General features: G+C 44.9%; 2 protein-coding genes and 1 long non-coding RNA gene across 15 annotated transcripts; all 3 read left to right on the top strand.

Annotated features, from left to right (window-relative positions):
- The first annotated feature begins 453 nt into the window (after positions 1 to 453).
- Positions 454 to 6653, top strand: LOC120642581. Of its 12 annotated transcripts, none has more exons than XR_005662630.1 (10): positions 454 to 1203; positions 2190 to 2418; positions 2690 to 2871; positions 2977 to 3064; positions 3212 to 3326; positions 3400 to 3497; positions 4022 to 4328; positions 4683 to 4906; positions 6028 to 6326; positions 6410 to 6653. It is a non-coding gene; the product is annotated as an uncharacterized LOC120642581 (long non-coding RNA). The 12 variants fall into 12 exon arrangements; XR_005662625.1 differs by having other exon boundaries at positions 457 to 1203; positions 2690 to 2864; XR_005662628.1 differs by having other exon boundaries at positions 541 to 1203; positions 2690 to 2864; positions 4734 to 4906.
- A 1361-nt stretch (positions 6654 to 8014) lies between these two features.
- Positions 8015 to 9526, top strand: LOC120657780. Its single transcript, XM_039936174.1, has one exon. It carries the CDS (start codon positions 8126 to 8128, stop codon positions 9323 to 9325), a length of 1200 nt encoding a protein of 399 aa, XP_039792108.1. The 5' UTR covers positions 8015 to 8125; the 3' UTR covers positions 9326 to 9526.
- A 2547-nt stretch (positions 9527 to 12073) lies between these two features.
- On the top strand, positions 12074 to 16466 carry LOC120642547 (armadillo repeat-containing protein 6-like). Of its 2 annotated transcripts, XM_039919136.1 has the most exons (9): positions 12074 to 12288; positions 12368 to 12673; positions 13316 to 13599; positions 14401 to 14529; positions 14817 to 14939; positions 15035 to 15142; positions 15228 to 15406; positions 15597 to 15759; positions 16349 to 16466. In XM_039919136.1, the coding sequence occupies exons 1-8, from the start codon at positions 12156 to 12158 to the stop codon at positions 15718 to 15720; spliced, it is 1386 nt and encodes a 461-aa protein (XP_039775070.1). In that variant the 5' UTR covers positions 12074 to 12155; the 3' UTR covers positions 15721 to 15759; positions 16349 to 16466. The 2 variants fall into 2 exon arrangements, with proteins under 2 accessions (XP_039775070.1, XP_039775062.1); XM_039919128.1 differs by lacking the exon at positions 16349 to 16466 and having other exon boundaries at positions 15597 to 15907.
- Positions 16467 to 16476: the final 10 nt, after the last annotated feature.

Here is a 16476-nt window from a genome sequence, read left to right as displayed (position 1 = left end):
GTACACGCAAAGCATTTTGCAAATTTTGGCGTATATGGACGTGTCTTCAGCATGGACGTTGGACTATTGGAGAGGTGTGGTAGAGATTTGCAAGTCGGTCTTGGGCGCCCAGGGCATCTATACATCTTGTGGAATATAATTAAACTATATATTTTTGATCCAGCAGCGGCCCAACAGCGGCCCAACATATACCAGCAGGCCCATATATGATAGGCAACGTCTCTGTATTTCTATATATGATTCCCCCGCGGTTCGGCGGCCTCTCGGCGTGGCCACGATAGCAAAAATATATGATTCCCCCGCGACTCGGCGGCCTCTCGGCGTGGCCACGATAGCAAAAAAATTTACAGCGTCCGATGGTAAATGTACGGCTGATGTTCAACCCATCCGCACAGTACTGTAGCGGTAAAAAATCTTCACATCTTCCCACCGCCGTCTCGTGCTCCCTGCTCTCCTCCCCGCCGCCGACCCACCTCTCCTCCTCCCTGCCATCCCCATCCCCGGCTCCTCCTCCTTCCTCCTCCCCGCCGCCGACGCAGCAACCGAGCTCGGCGCCGGCCCTCCTCCCTGCCATCCCCATCCCCGGCTCCTCCTCCTTCCTCCTCCCCGCCGCCGACGCAGCAACCGAGCTCGGCGCCGGCGCCATGCGGGCCGTCCTCCTCTTTTTCCCCTCCTCCTTCCCAACACGCAGCGCGCCCCCGTACGCACGGCGCGGCACGGTCCTCCACCACCGCTAAACCCTTCCGAAAGAATCCCCAAATCTCGCACGCCCCGAAGCCTTCGACGCCCGAAACCCTAGCACCTCGGCCGCCCCGCCGCCGCGCTCCCATGGCTCCAGGACTCCAGCGCTTCTCCTACATTGCCGGCGACGGAGCGCCCCGCCTCGACGCCGCCTCCGGCGAGGAGCTGGTCCGGCTGGACCGCGCCGCGTCCGTCGCCCTCGGCCGCCGCTCGCCGGAGCTGCCGGGGACCTTGTTCGTCACCACAAGGAAGTGAAGCTCGGCTTGCACGAGTACATCTCCAGCACTTTTTCCGACGGTTGATGTTTCGCTAACCGTTGGCTTGCTCACCTCAACTAGGAGGTTGATTTGGCTCAGCGAGGCGGAGAAGGGCAAGGGCTACGCCGTGGACTTCCTCGCCATCTCGCTCCACGCTGCGTCGCGCGACCTGGAGGCGTATCCCTCGCCCTGCCTCTACACGCAGGTGATTGGACAAGCAAGCTCTCCTTTTGCGGATACTTTAGTGCTCGTTGTAGAATTACTCCCTCTTGAGGTCCAATAAGATGAAAGATCGATCAGGTCTAGCTCTTATGTCCTAACAGTTGAGCTATGTGTGCTTAAAGTGTGGGGTGTACTGTACCTTGAAGTGTCTTGGACCATGGTCTAGGATCCGGGAGTGCCCAATAAGCTTCTTGTTAGTAGTGGCCTAGTGGGGTAGGCTGTACAATTCAGCGTGAGACGCTCGTACAGTCTTATTGGTAGATCCCTTTGCTCACGGAATTTCAAAAACTTCCTTCTTCTGTTTTCTGGATGGTTTCAGAATACCTCATAGCTTTTAGAGAACTAGGATCTTTGATTCACATACCATAGAACGGTTGTGTGGACTATTGAGTATAGGATTTTTTTTGTCACATGATGCTTAGTTATTCTTTGACTATTGCAGTTGGCACCATTGTGCTTTTGGCATCTATAGCTTGGCATAGCTTGGTTCTCTTGTGGCATTTGCGGTTAAATGTTCCCTTGTCGATAACTGGATATGCAGAAGGCTCAGAACTGTTGTAGCCATGTATTTCCACTGATGAACAAAGTTTCTCTCTGTGTCTATGAGGGATGATGCTGTCTCATTTGTGGATAGGTGGCAGTACCTGTTTTATTTTGTAGCAGTACTAAGTTTCTCCATTTCTATTGAATAACTCACCAGTCACCACATGTTGCAATAGAGTTCCTGAACAAAGCAAGCCCTCATCTGCATATAAATAAATTGTACTTTTGCTGTATTAGTTAAATTTTTTGTGGATAAGTACCCTGCTGAACTTACATTATATCTGCATATCCTGATTCTGACATGTCTGTACCATTTTGTTTTTTAATTGGTGTGCAGTGAACCATTATGTATCTGTTTTGTTCTGTTGCTTTGTTTTTAATATTCCCTGGTATAAATGTCTGACATTTTGCCCATGTAATTTGAAGATTGAGGCAGAAGTTGCCACAGACGAGGAGGCTGTCGAATCAAATCCTGAAGCAAATGATGAATTAGACCTATCAAGAGTCTCTGAACTGCGCATTATACTGGGGGACCCTGGTCAACGTATCCTTTTAAATTACGGGCGACCTTGGCTTCTCCCCATCCTTCCGCTGGGACGACACTCCTCACTGCAGCATGGTTAGCCTTCTGCAGAAGGAATCTTAATGATGCAAGGTAATCCTTGGACATTTCTTGCATATTCCTTTTGTCTAACTTCACAGTTTAGTTCACCTGTGTACTATGGTGTGTTATTGCTGTCAATTTCAAGATTTGGTATTTCAACTGTAGGATTTAGTTGTTAGTTTGCTCCCTTTTATTTTCCTTTTGACTTCTTGATCTTCCTTGCTTATATAAGAAAGTGCTGATAATGGATATGTGCTTCCCAAGTTACTTACAGTTTTCAAAGTTTTTTCCCTGCTCTCATTTCTAGAGTGCCTTTTTTTAGGGGTATTTCTTTTTAGGGGTCTAGAGTGCCTTTACATGCATACAAGCGGCTTTGGGATGCTCTAATAGATTTGCAAGAGCAACTATTGACTGCCTAGTTGCAATTACACATATTTGATAAGATGTCAGGGCCAAGCCAATTCAACTCCTTTACTTCTAAGTTCTATCCTTCCCTGGTAAGAGGTTGGTTCCCAATGATTTTGCATTAGCAGCTATTATTATTGAAAAATTATGTCTAGGAAGATGCCATCTTAGTAACACTGCATATTTACTTCCTCCTGAAATTAGGTTCTTGCTGTTCATGTGTTGCCTGTGTTAAGCAAGGTTCAAATTTAATGCTATTTGAGATGACATGACATGGACCTTGACTGCTGAGGTAACTGCAATATCATGAAGACCACTTTCTAGCAATCCTATTGAAATTTACATGTCTGCTTGGGGGCCTGTTTACGAAACTGTACTTTCAGTTAAGCTCCAAGCAATTGCTCTGAATGTTGACCAATTTGTGAAAATTGAATGACAGAAATTTTCTTTTGAGAAATGCATCTACATGTTGCCGATTGCTGTTCTACCACAAGCTCTAATTGGCGAAAGCAAATTTCATATACGAAAGAGAAGCCACAGCTCAGACTTACACAGTAGTTTCTTATCCGAAGTTTAAAAAAAAAGTAGTTTCTGAATGCAGACTCATTATTTTTCATTTTGGTGCAGGTTCACAGCAGATTTTTCTTTCATATGGACTATTGGAATATAACTAACCAAATGGAATATGGTGAAGTTGGTGCACTTTATCCTTCTCATCACAGATGGTAAAGTAGATCAGTCACCCACCCCCCTTCTCATCTTTTCATTACTTTGGAAGCAGTGACAGATTATTATTTTGTTATATGCTATTTAATTTAGTGTATAACAGAGTCAACTCTCAGCAGGTATCCGGTGTGAATATTGATATAACTGGGTGATAGAACTCCTTATCAATAACTTATATATTTATTGCAACAGATAGATGTGTTTTTTAATAGGAAGGGATTGTAAACTAGGGATGGCTACTGTGCTGCCATTGTTTGCTACCACGTATTTTCTTAAAAATAACACAGCTTCTTCCCTTTCCTACAATTGCATATTTGATTTATATATTATTTCTCCTCTCTTTTCATATCCACTAAGGTATTATGAAGCTTTTCTAATTTCTGTGTTGGACTACTTGATCAAGTAGTCCATGTTTGCTGTACATAAGATGAAATCTTTAAAATAAACTTGGAATGTTGCCTTAAACTGGATTATACCATTTTACTTCCTTGTTCTTAAGCCAGCTGCATGTGAACATATGCAGAATCAAAGCAACGAAAAAAGACTATCATTCTACTGTGTTTGAAAGACTTGACGGTGCCCTGCCCCTCCTGCACCTACAACGCTGCATCTGTACCTGGCAGCCTCCAATTTTGACTGCCCTACCTTCTTTTCCCATCAAGTTGGTGTGAACACAAGCCACCGAAGCAAGAAACTATAACTCTGCAGCTGTACCTGGCAGCCTCCAATTTTGACTGCCTTACCTTCTTTTCCCATCAAGTTGGTGTGAACACAAGCCACCGAAGCAAGAAACTATCAACCTCCACCGCCAGTGCTACATGCCACTCCAGGTTTGTAAACAACGCCATTTTCCCTTCCATTTACAATGTTTTGAGCATCTCCTCCATCATGGAACCAGAGGTCTGCCACTGAATACAAGTATGCAATTATTTCCTCCTACCACCTCTGTACCAACACAAGATAGCCAACATTGATTAAGCAACTTTAGAGTGTGAATCCATAAATATTGATCTGTTGCTGCAATTCTCTATTTCTGAGTAAAAGAGAGGAGATTTCAGTGCTCGTTCTATCTCCCTGCTTTAAATTGATTGTAAATCTTATTTGCCTTCTGAAACTCAAAAGGTGTGGAGTAGTTTTTTTTTAATCTCTAGCTATTCATTCAAATTTGGGTTCATGCCTGGAAGGTCAACCATGGAGGCGATTTTCTTAATACGACAATTGATGGAGACATATAGGGAGCAGAAGAAGGACTTGCACATGGTCTTCATTGACCTTGAGAAGGCATATGACAAAGTACCGAGAAATGTTATGTGGTGGGCCTTGGAGAAGCACAAAGTCCCAACTAAGTACATTACCCTCATTAAGGACATGTACAAGGATGCGACGACGTTTGTCCGGACATGTGATGGTAACACCACTGACTTTCCTATTAACATAGGCCTACACCAGGGGTCAGCATTGAGCCCTTATTTATTTGCTTTAGTGATGGATGAGGTCACAAGGGATATACAAGGTGAGATCCCTTGGTGTATGCTCTTTGCTGATGATGTGGTGCTAGTTGACGAGAGTAGGGCAGGGGTTAATAGGAAGTTAGAGCTGTGGAGACGCACGTTAGAGTCGAAAGGGTTCAGACTTAGTAGGACCAAGACCGAGTACATGATGTGCGATTTCAGCGCGATTAGGCATGAGGGGGGAGACGTTAGTCTAGATGGACAAGTGGTGGTCCAGAAGGATACTTTTCGGTATTTAGGATCGGTGCTACAAAAGGATGGCGACATTGATGAAGATGTTAGGCATAGAATTTCAGCTGGCTGGTTGAAATGGCGACAAGCTTCTGGCATCCTTTGTGACAAGAGGGTGCCACAAAAGCTAAAAGGCAAATTCTATAGGACAGCAATTCGTCCGGCGATGCTATACGGTGCTGAATGTTGGCCTACAAAAAGGCGACATGTCCAGCAACTAAGTGTAGCAGAGATGCGGATGTTGCGGTGGTTTTGTGGGCACACAAGGAGGGATAGAGTCCGGAACGAAGTTATTCGGGATAGGGTCGGAGTGGCACCAATTGAGGAGAAACTTACCCAGCATCGGCTGAGATGGTTTGGACATGTCCAACGAAGGCCTCCTGAGGCGCCGGTGCGTAATGGGGTTCTTGAGCGGGTCGATAATGTAAAGAGGGGTAGAGGTAGACCTAAACTGACGTGGGATGAATCGGTTAAGAGAGACCTTAAGAATTGGAATATCTCTAAAGAGATAGCTTTGGATAGGAGCGCTTGGAGACTAGCTATCAATGTGCCTGAACCTTGAACTTATTTCTTTCGGGTTTCATCTCTAGCCTACCCCAACTTGCTTGGGAAAAAGGCTATGTTGTTGTTGTTGTTGTAGCTATTCATTCAAAAATAATATTAAGCAAAATATGTTTATTTAAAATTGCATGCCTAGATTTTTTTCCCACCAAATCACAATCCTACAAGTACTTGCTCTGACAATATGTCTCTGGAAACATTATGATGGCTTCTCCTTACAAACCAGGTCTTTGGGTAACAATTTCATCTGGTACATTATTTTGGATCATGCTGTTTAGCATCCTCATGCCAGGCATAAAGGGCACAGTGCAGCTAAGATTCCAAACTTCGTTCCTTGTCTACATATTGACCCCATTGGCCATTCAGTTTGCTAAGGGCGTCGAATTAGGGTGGTGCAGATTTAAGCCTACAGTGCTGGTTTTCTTGGGTCAGCAAGTGCTTCCAGAAACAATAACAGGCACCAACTGAATCTCCCCAGACGAAGGAAGCAGTTACTATAATAGCTCACTCCTAGATCAGATGAAGGTCCAAACAAATGAAACCAAATATATGTTATTCTTGCTCCGGATTAATTTCTAACATGTTTCTCATGCTTGAACCTTATGCAGCTGATTAGGTTAACCCAGATTTAGGTGTTGATGATGTCATTCTCTGAAGCGACGTTTGGTAGCAGTTGGAAGCAGTTAGCTTTAGAGAATATTAGGCCTTTAAGCATGTACAGCAAGTGTGCTACTGTACCCCTTGCAACTCCGTAGTTTATGTACTATCTATCCAAATATGAATCTTTCTGAACTATGGTGTGTAATGTTTTTACCCGCCTTTATTACTTTAGATGGCTTCAATTTTCTACTATTCGATGGCTTGCAGGCACAGAACTTTTGCCGAACAATGTAGTAACGCGTGCAAATTAAATCATTCTCCAAATGGCGTTGCAGACTTCTGGCAGGCCCATGTCCCAGTAACAACCACAATTGGCCCATCAACTACCTTAGCTTTCAAAACAAACTGCCCGGCCAACGAAAAAACTTCGTTGCAACTAAAAAGAAACTGTAAGCATACAACGAAAAAAATCAAGCGCGCTAATGTAGAAGAGTGCGTTGGAGATTCAAAGCAAATATGAGCGCACGTCGAGATTCCTATTTTCCGACATCTTTAACCCCAATCTTCCTGTTCCTCTTGCCATAGTCAAATATGAAAAAAAACTGTAAAACAATTTCTATAATGCACGTCCTGTGAATAAAAACAACTTTTTTACCATGATAATTACCCCCATTAATACAATGAGACCAGGCGCGTGCACGCGCAATCCACTAGTTTCTAATCATTCGCGTGATTGATGGATAGCAGGACAGCAAGCTGCCTGCCGTGCCCAATGTAGTCTGCTGTGGGTACTTTAGAACCTTTTTTTTTGTTTGTTTCTTCTCTTGCTCCGGTCATAGATCTCCAATTTTCGTTTTTGGCCAATAGAAAATATGAGTAAATGTTGAGCTAGTATATATTGTTTCAACATTTCAAAATACTCTGTTCAACATTACTTTAAATCTAGTTCAACATTTCAAAGAAATTGATTCAACATTTTCTTTGGTAATGTTGAAATAGTATATTTAAAATGTTGAAACTAAAAATGTATATAATCATGTGGGGTCTCAATTTGTTGGAAAAATTCAAAGAAAGATGATGGTTGAATCAGAATTGAAGATCAATGAGCCATCCGAGAGATATATATAAGTTCAAAATCGGAGATTGAATCTAGCACAAACCAATAAGTGCCTGCCACCTGTCCGTCCCCTCTGCCCACATGCTTGCAGCAGGTCCTCCGCACGGTCACGGCTGTCTGTCAGTGTCCGACCGCATCGTCCTCGCTCTATCAATAGGTTAACATGCGCGCATTTGGTCCGTTAGTTCAAGTATACGCACGAATCTTAAAGTGGAAGATGTATAACAAACTTTTTTGCGGAAGATATATAGGAATTCTCTTCTGTAACTTCGTTCGAATGTGTAGACATGTCATTTTCAGCTTCCAAGCTGGACACACTCTCTCTGGAGTCTGTAATTTTTTTTAAAAAAAATGGAGTTGGGCTTTTTACACCTAAATGCAATTAGCCCATTCTTAGTAGCTGGCCCATTGGCCACCGAATTCTCTCTCGTTCTGGTTAGTTGACTAGAAAAACGAAACCAACCCAACCCAATTGGCAGCAGTTCCTCCTCTCCATTAGTCTCCGCCACGTTCATATCCGCGGCTCGCTCCGCTTTCCTTTGTGGCTTCCCTCTCAAAATCTCCTCTCGCCGCGACGCGCATTTCCAGAGGCGAGGCCAACGTCGCGATGGAGCTCATCACGCCGCCTCCGCCGCAAGAATTCCTGGCCGGCAGCGCATCCGCCGGCGCCTACACCCCAAACCCCGCGATCATGAACCCGTTCGCCTCCGGCGACGACGTGGCGGCGGGCAACCCGTTCCTGGCCACGGCGGTGACCGCGCCCCCGTCGCCCAACCCGTTCGAGCACCTCCCGCCCGGCGCCTCCGACGCCGACCCCTTCGACCTCTTCCAGCACTTCACCAGCGCCCCCGCCAGCCCGGCGCGGGCCGCCTCCATATACGCGCAGTTCGACGGCGTGGAGAGCGCTGGCAAGGTCGACGACGACGCGGGGTTCCAGCCCCGCGTGTCCTACTCCACGGTGGCCTCCACCGTGCCGTTCAACTGGGAGGAGAAGCCGGGGAAGCCGAAGCCCGAGTTCGCCAGCGTGGCCGCCGCGACGGTGGAGGGCGGCGAGGTGGACGACACGGACTTCGACTTCGGCGTCCTCCTCGACAAGGCCGCGCAGGCGCAGGAACTGACGACGGCCGACGAGCTCTTCGACGAGGGAAAGATACGCCCTCTGAAGCCGCCGCCGCGCTTGCTCGAAGGCGGCAGCGTCGGGTCGTCGCCACGATCGGCGAGGTCCGTGATGTGGTCTCCCCGGCTGCGGCGGAGCCTTGTCCGGCCCGGTGGCGCCGACTTCGACCCGTTCGCCGCCGCTCTGGCGAGGGCAGCCAACGCCCCCTCCCCTCTTGGCGCCGGCAGCAAAGACGACGTGAGCGGCGTCGAGCCAGCGTCGTCACCCGAGAACCCAGCAGACCCTGCCGCGACGGCGACCTCCACTCCCCCGACCGCGACCAATGGCGGGAGGAAGAAGTGGCGGCTCAGCGACCTGCTCCTGTTCCGGAGGGTATCAGGCAAAGGCCGCGACGCCGGCAACATTAACAGGGACCCGGTGTTCAAATACGCGCCGGTGCAGCAGCTTGGCACGCCGGTGAAGACGGCGAGCGCAGGCCCCGCGGCAGCCGATGGCGAGGTCTCGTCGAGCAAGCGCAAGAAGCAGAGCAAGAAGACGGCACCAGAGGGCGGCATGCCGCTGCCGCACCGGCAGGGCATGACGGGGTGCGTCCGGCTGCACCCCGGCCTGCACCGGCTGGCCAAAGGGTTCCACGGCCACTCGCCGCACCTCGGCGGCGGCGGCACCTCCAGGTCGGCCATGAAAGGGTAAACGTTTCTTGGAAGAAGAATGGCGAACGTTTTTACGTTGCGCCATTTTGCTATTTCCTTCGTAATTCCGTGAGACAGTGTACAATTCGATTCATTTTTCTTCATTTTGTTTGCCCTTTTGGTGTACTATATAACCACGATGTATGATGATGATGATGGTGGTAGATGAGATTATGTCCAATAACAGGCTGTTAATTACCCACCTCTTCTTCTTTCCACCATTGTTTACTTGCATTGCTTAAGAACATGCTCTCAGTATTATCAGGAACACCCAGCGGCGGCTGAACTTGCAGAACGCGGCGGCTAGCCGGCGCGCGGTGAGGTCGCCGGCGCTAGGTCCCCCCGTCTCCCACTCCGTGGCATAATGTCGTTGTTAGATGATACGCTGACATGGTCTGAACACAAGAAAGATTCGAGACAAACTGTTCTTGCCGACAGAAGTCGAGCAAATTGGCGTTGTCGATCATGCAATGAACCAGGCATCCAATTACCGTAACTTTCATTGGACAAGCATCGCTGTAAACTATATTGTTGGTCCAAGTTAGCTTTAGTGTTTGAATCCAAGTGCTAATACTTAAAAGTGCTAAAATTTAGCATCCAAATAGGAGTGCTAACTTGTGCTAAACGTTAGCTAAGATTCAAAAAATTTAGCAAAAATATAAGTGCTAATACTAGTACATGCTAAAGTTTAGCACTCAACTTTTCCACTGAAACAGACCCCTGCTCTGATGATGTTCTTTTCTCCCGTGCTAAACACTATCATGTCTCGAGCCTCAACTTCTCGATGGAGTGCTGGTCATGTTCTGAACACGTCTGCATCACTACCACACATATCATGCATATATGTCACTCCACATATCACACGTCTTAACCGCTAAATGATGCGGCAGTGTGACCACCTGAATCAGATTCTCGGAATTATTTGACTACCCTGACATTCCACTCCTCTTTGCCTGGTCAAACACAACGTGACGGTGTCACCCCGATCCAAGCCACGAACAGATGTTTCCCTGCCCGGCCAACCACCACACGCTTTTTCTTTTCGTGTAAACGTGCGACGCATCTTCTGGAAGAAGTCTGCACACAGTCACACACCACACACAGAGAGAGGAGGGGATTTTGGTTCGGATGAATCTTGCACGATGCAATGCCGCGGTCACGAGTAATCGGGCATGTCTCGGAAGCGACAAGCAAGAACTGCTTGCTTGCTGAACCAAATTAGTAGGATTAAACTTTATGCCCACTTATTTGCATACCAAATAGTAGAACTAAACATAAGCTAATTGTTGATCTAATTACCCGCAAAAAAATATTGATCTAATTACATAAATAATGGCTGATTAGTTTAGAGTCCATTAACCCTTGGTTAGCTCTCATTAGCATTTGTAAAGATAAACTTTAGCACCTCTATTTAAGACATCCAAACACCTCCTTAGCGTTCACTCCAATAAAGAAACTCTGGGGTAGAAGGCCTCATGCGCTTAACTAAATAATCATCGCTTGGGAAAAAGAATCCCCACTTTGGCAAAATCTTCTGAAATTTCAATTTCGGGACTCTCCAATAGCTAACGATGGACATTTTCTTTTGCGGTAGCTAACGATGGATATAGAGCAATATACATATGTGTGTTATTGTGATATAAAATGAGTGCTTCAATTTTCCACGGAAACAGCTTTCGTACTAAACTGAACTCAACAAACTATTCAGGATAGATTTTTCGAGTTCGAAATCTAGTTACCACAATTTAACAAAACAATTGTTTCTTGCTTGTATTCCACCTCATGCGAATAGGTCATCTTGTTAAGAAATCAGAAAACATAGAAATGCTAAAGGTCAAATTGGTCATTGAGAAATAGTATTATAATTATCAGTCCGTAAAGGTTGGACACTGGACACCACACCAATTCATATCCCTCTAAAACCAAAAAACATATTTTTAAATCCCTAAGGAGAGAAAGTTATCTTTAAGTCAAACTATATCGGGAAAAGCAAGCATCTATATTTTTTCAAGGATAGTTTTGGTTTGTGAGAAACTAACTTCTTTTCTAAGAATATATTTATTTAAGAAGAGTCAGGAATACATTCCAATAGCGGTTATCTATATAGGGGTCTTCTCCCCTCTTACACCTATTTTTCCAATGCTCAAATTTTGATATTAAGGTCACTAGAATATCTTCTTTCATATCTTCTCTTTTTAGCTTCTCTCTTCCCGGTCCACTTATCGCTTTTTGTGCATGATGTTCCATTCTCATACTTGTTTATGACATTTCCTTTAGAAAGGTATCCCTTCTCTTTCCACCACCAAAAACGATCTTTATTGGGAATGTGAATTGATATCACTGTTCCAACTCTCCCAATAATCGTCCTCTATCTATCGATCGGTGAACGATGATCTTCTATTTCACTCATCAATTGCTGAACTAATCTTTCCAACCTTTCTATCTGAATCTGAAGATTGAAGAAGTTTCTTTCTCGCCAAGTCCCTAAAACACTTCCTTGCAAAAACAAAAAAAAAAAGTCCCTAAAACACTTAGATTTAGAGGAAAGAAGAACACAATTTTTCAGTTGGGAAAATAAAATTGAAAATAACTTTCTCTATTCATATCTTAGTTTGCAGAATAATTCGTTCATATCTCAACTTAATGCCAGTTCGTTTCAATAAAAAAAAACTTAATGCCAGTTAGGAAATAGAAAAAGAACGGAAACCAATTCAAAATCCAAAACTGCCGTCTGCTTCGGGAAGGGGAAAACCCCATCAAACCCTTCGTTCTATTCATCACTCGGCGCCTCGGCAGCACCCAAACCCACACTGCCACACACAGAGCAAGAAATGGCGATCGCGATCTCGCAAGAGGCCTTCGACGCCATGGTCCGGGAGAACATGGAGGACCTCGGCATGGACGCCGACGAGGCCCTCGCCGACGCCGTCGAAGCCCTCACTCTCCAGGGCGCTGATCTGTCCGGTAACCACCAACTCCTCATCAGATCCGCACCTTACCTTTCTCTACACTCTTCACCTAAACCCGTCGCTGCTTCGTGCAGGGATCATCAAGCGCGTGCCTGGAGAGGCCGCCGCAGTGGAGGTGAGCCCTGTGGTCCGGGTGCTGGACGAACTGAAGGCCTCTCACGGCACCAGTGGCGGGTCGGCGGAGGATCTCGACGGGTTGGTCTCTCTTATCGATGAGTTGCGCGGCCTGTGCTGCTCCGGAGAGGGATCGGAGAATGCGGCGATTGCGGTGCGGAATGGCGGCGTCGAGGCGCTCGTCACTCTGTGCGGGTCAGTTCGAATAGCACAGGAGGAGAGGCTGCTTGTGTCGGCCTTAAAGGCTTTGAGCTCCATGCTCCGGGGTATGACATTAGTGTCCCTGCGGGTCTTCTGAGATGCGGCAATGTGTTTGGCAATTTACAACATTCTTCACAACTTAAGTTTGTATCCATGACTTCCCAGTAGAATTTTGAAATTTTCTTAAACTAACATACTTTTCTTTTTATCAAGAACTCATCCTGCTTTTTATAGAAAGCAATATAGTGTTTTCGTACATTCTGCTGGGAATTCCATCTTACAGGATAGCATAAAAGAAACAGAGGAGAGTTAAACTAGCATAGTAGCTTGTGTACATTCCTGGATGTTTTGAAAAAGCACCTGGAAGCAGCGGCATTTCGGAAATGTGTTAAGTTCACAAAGGAATCCAGTGCTAGAAACTAGGTTGTTCATCATTTTCAGAAAATTGAAATAGTTGTGATGATAAAATCACCACGAAATTGCTTCATTCAACTGATGCTTTCGGGTTTAGTATAAGCAGCTTCAATTCTGTATGTAGTTTCACATATTGCATACAGCTACAAATTGACCTGTTCTGTGATGACCTGGCACATTTCAGTTGTGGTGTCATGTGTATTTAGTTACCTTATTATAATTATTAGTCTATTTTTGCTTGATTCCGCAATGCAAACTGGTAATGGGATATGTCTGCGATATTCAATCTGTAGATGTTGGAAGCACTGAAAAGTTCAGACAAAGTGAGGGGCCCAAAATTGTCATGGATATCTTGAAAGGTGGCTCAGAAAGTTCAGATTTACTGGATGCTGGATTTAGTGTTGTGGCAGCAGGTTCTGCTGGCAATGAAGTTGTGAAAGAATCCTTTATGGACTTAAAGGTTGATGAACTCATTCTACATGTTATGAGGGACAAATCAAAAACTAATGTGCAAAGCTTGTATGATGCCATACGTGTTCTGTTGACGCCTGATGACAATCGAGTGGTGGCTTCTCAAGTATGCTCTATATGCTTGCAGCAATTTTTTTTTCTCTGGAAAGTATATGCTTGCATGATTGTTGAAACAGTAAGAGTCCATATGCTTGCAGGATTGTGTGAAGACTTGCTGTTTCACAGTTTTAGTGTATCACCAGTTGTATGCTAATATGCTAGTCTGCGCAAGTATTTGGTAGTGGCATTTTGGCAAGTACATGTCAGAGTCTAGTCTGCACAACTAGACATATATATGCTATGTGATATTTATAGAAATAGAGTGTTACATGGCAAATAGCTTGCTCATATATATCTAGTTGTGTGTTTCCGATGAGTCTATATGTCATTGTTAAAACTGTAACTTGGTGATTTCATTTCAACTGGGATGCTACAAGAACCAGAATACAGCATTTCCGTAAAAATCTGACTGAAATCAGATTTGACACTTGTGATTTAGTTCTAAATAGACTTTTAGCAATGATTGGTTATTGAGGTAGCATGGTAACAGAAATAATATGGAAGTGCTAGGTGTTGACTTCTATATTTGGAGACGTTATGCCCACTGTTTTTCCCTTGTATATGGCCATTTTTGTTTCTCAATGTCATCAGAACATGTGTGCCATAATTGCTAATTTGATTTCCAATTTGTGTTGATCTGTTTATCACCTTATGCATTATAACAACATTTTTTTCTTGGGTTTCATCTCAATATGAGTGGCTGGGTTTTTCACGCAGGCGGAGTTTTTTTTTATCACCTGATGCATATCATTTTTATTTTATTTTACCTTGAGTTTGAAATATGGACTGAAATAGATAAACTTGACAGGTATATGGATACTCCCGGAGATTTGCAGAAATTGGGATGGCAGAAGTTCTTGTCAGTGCACTTCGTGAACAAGTTGCTCCTTCCAGCTTGCCATCTGCTTGTGCTGCTTTAAAGTCAATCGCTGTCAATGTAAGCTTTGGCACAGTTTACTTTTTTTTAAAAAAAAAATTGATCATCTTCATTTACTAGGAATAAATAACTTCTGTGGGGATTCATACGGGCAAGTTCGGGAGTTAGTTCAAATTTGAAAGATATAGTACTCTTTCAAACAGCTGTCAGCCACCTTCTTACCCTAGCCATTTATCATAATTCTATGTTTATAAAGCAAAACTAGCTATTGCACAGTAACCTATACAATTGTAAGCTGCCAGCTCCCATTGCAGAACTTCACCATCATCTGTTCCGTGTTACCACAGGATGAAATATGCCGTTCAATATCTGAAAATGGTGGAATCGATGTGCTGCTTCAATGCATTGATGAGGCTGGTCAACAGAAGAACAAAGTTATTGCAAGATCTTGCTGTTCTTTGTTGTCAAAGGTATGGTGGTGCGGTACAGCATGTAACATTCTTGTGTTTGAGAACACCACACTTTCATCAAATTAAACTTATATCGCATTCTTTCTGTTCCTAAGCTGGCTGCGAGTGATGCAAACAAGTCCGTTATCATCCAGCGAGGTGGTTTTGATAGATTCTTACAGCTGACATCCAGATTTTCTGAAGACCCTTCTATAATACAAGAGGTACTGCATTTAGATAGGAAACACTGAAGAATCTCTATTTTAATATTTTTGGATACTTCCCTAAGCACGAGTGTGCACTGTTCAGGTGATGTCCATGGTGACGGTTCTTACATTGAGATCGCCGGAAAATGCAGCACGTGCAATGGAAGTAGGCTATGGAACTCTGGCGATCCAGGCATTGCAAAGGTTCCCGTCCTCCGGCCAGACTCAGAAGCAAGCTTGCCTTATGATTCGCAATCTTGTTGTCCGAAACCCTGAGAACAGGTATGCTGTGGAACTTACGCATCTTTCTTTTTGGCATGATAACCTATGCAGAATCAGTCTGGCTAGCATAGAGATCTCTGGATGACATTCCAATGCCATTTGCCAGTGTAGTCTCCAGCAATTTTTACATCCATTTTCCAATGTACCGATAGTATGTTCCTACATCTGACACTTGATGTTGCCATTGCAGGACCATCCTACTTAACGATGGTGCAGAGAAGCTTATTAGAAAGGCCAAGGTGATGCATGGAGGCTGCAAAGATGCTGCCTCGTCAGCCTTGAGGGACCTGGGCTTGGACAATTACAACGCATAGACACCATACGAAGTATACATTGTGTTAAATTTGGCCATGGTAGACGACAACAACAACAACATAGCTTTTTTTCCCAAGCAAGTTGGGGTAGGCAAGAGATGAAATCCGAAAGAAATAAGTTCAAGGTTCAGGCACATTGATAGCTAGTCTCCAAGCGCTCCTATCCAAAGCTATTTCTTTAGAGATATTTCAATCCTTAAGGTCTCTCTTAACCGACTCATCCCACGTCAGTTTAGGTCTATCTCTACCCCTCTTTACATTATCGACCCGCTCAAGAACCCCATTACGCACCGGTGCCTTAGGAGGTCTTCGTTGGATATGTCCAAACCATCTCAGCCGATGCTGGGTAAGTTTCTCCTCAATTGGTGCCACCCTAACCCTATCCTGAATAACTTCGTTCCGGACTCTATCCCTCCTTGTGTGCCCGCAAAATCACCGCAACATCCGCATCTCTGCTACACTCAGTTATTGGACATGTCGCCTTTTTGTAGGCCAACATTCAGCACCGTATAACATCGCCGGACGAATTGATGTCCTATAGAATTTGCCTTTTAACTTTTGTGGCACCCTCTTGTCACAAAGGATGTCAGAAGTTTGCCGCCAACCAGCCAGCTGAAATTTGGCCATGGTAGAATGCTTTAAAAGTACATGAGTTATCAGGTGACGCAATGGAATTATACTACCGTGCTTGCATCTGTAACTAGGCCCCAGTTTTGCGTGAAACCCAACTGCAGGGCTGCATGATATTACTAGCTA

This window comes from Panicum virgatum, chromosome 1K, assembly GCF_016808335.1.
Source record: "Panicum virgatum strain AP13 chromosome 1K, P.virgatum_v5, whole genome shotgun sequence".
Lineage (NCBI taxonomy): Eukaryota > Viridiplantae > Streptophyta > Magnoliopsida > Poales > Poaceae > Panicum > Panicum virgatum.
The sequence above is the reverse complement of the archived record's forward strand: the minus strand, read 5'-3'. Positions and strand labels throughout refer to the sequence as shown.

Excerpts from the sequence above, each read along its gene's own strand:
- LOC120657780 (XM_039936174.1), top strand. The coding sequence starts at position 8,126 with ATGGAGCTCATCACGCCGCCTCCGCCGCAAGAATTCCTGGCCGGCAGC.
- LOC120642547 (XM_039919136.1), top strand. The coding sequence starts at position 12,156 with ATGGCGATCGCGATCTCGCAAGAGGCCTTCGACGCCATGGTCCGGGAG. Across the intron at positions 12,289-12,367 it reads CCAGGGCGCTGATCTGTCCG|GGATCATCAAGCGCGTGCCT; the intron begins GTAACCACCAAC and ends TGCTTCGTGCAG. Across the intron at positions 14,940-15,034 it reads GCTGTTCTTTGTTGTCAAAG|CTGGCTGCGAGTGATGCAAA; the intron begins GTATGGTGGTGC and ends TCTGTTCCTAAG.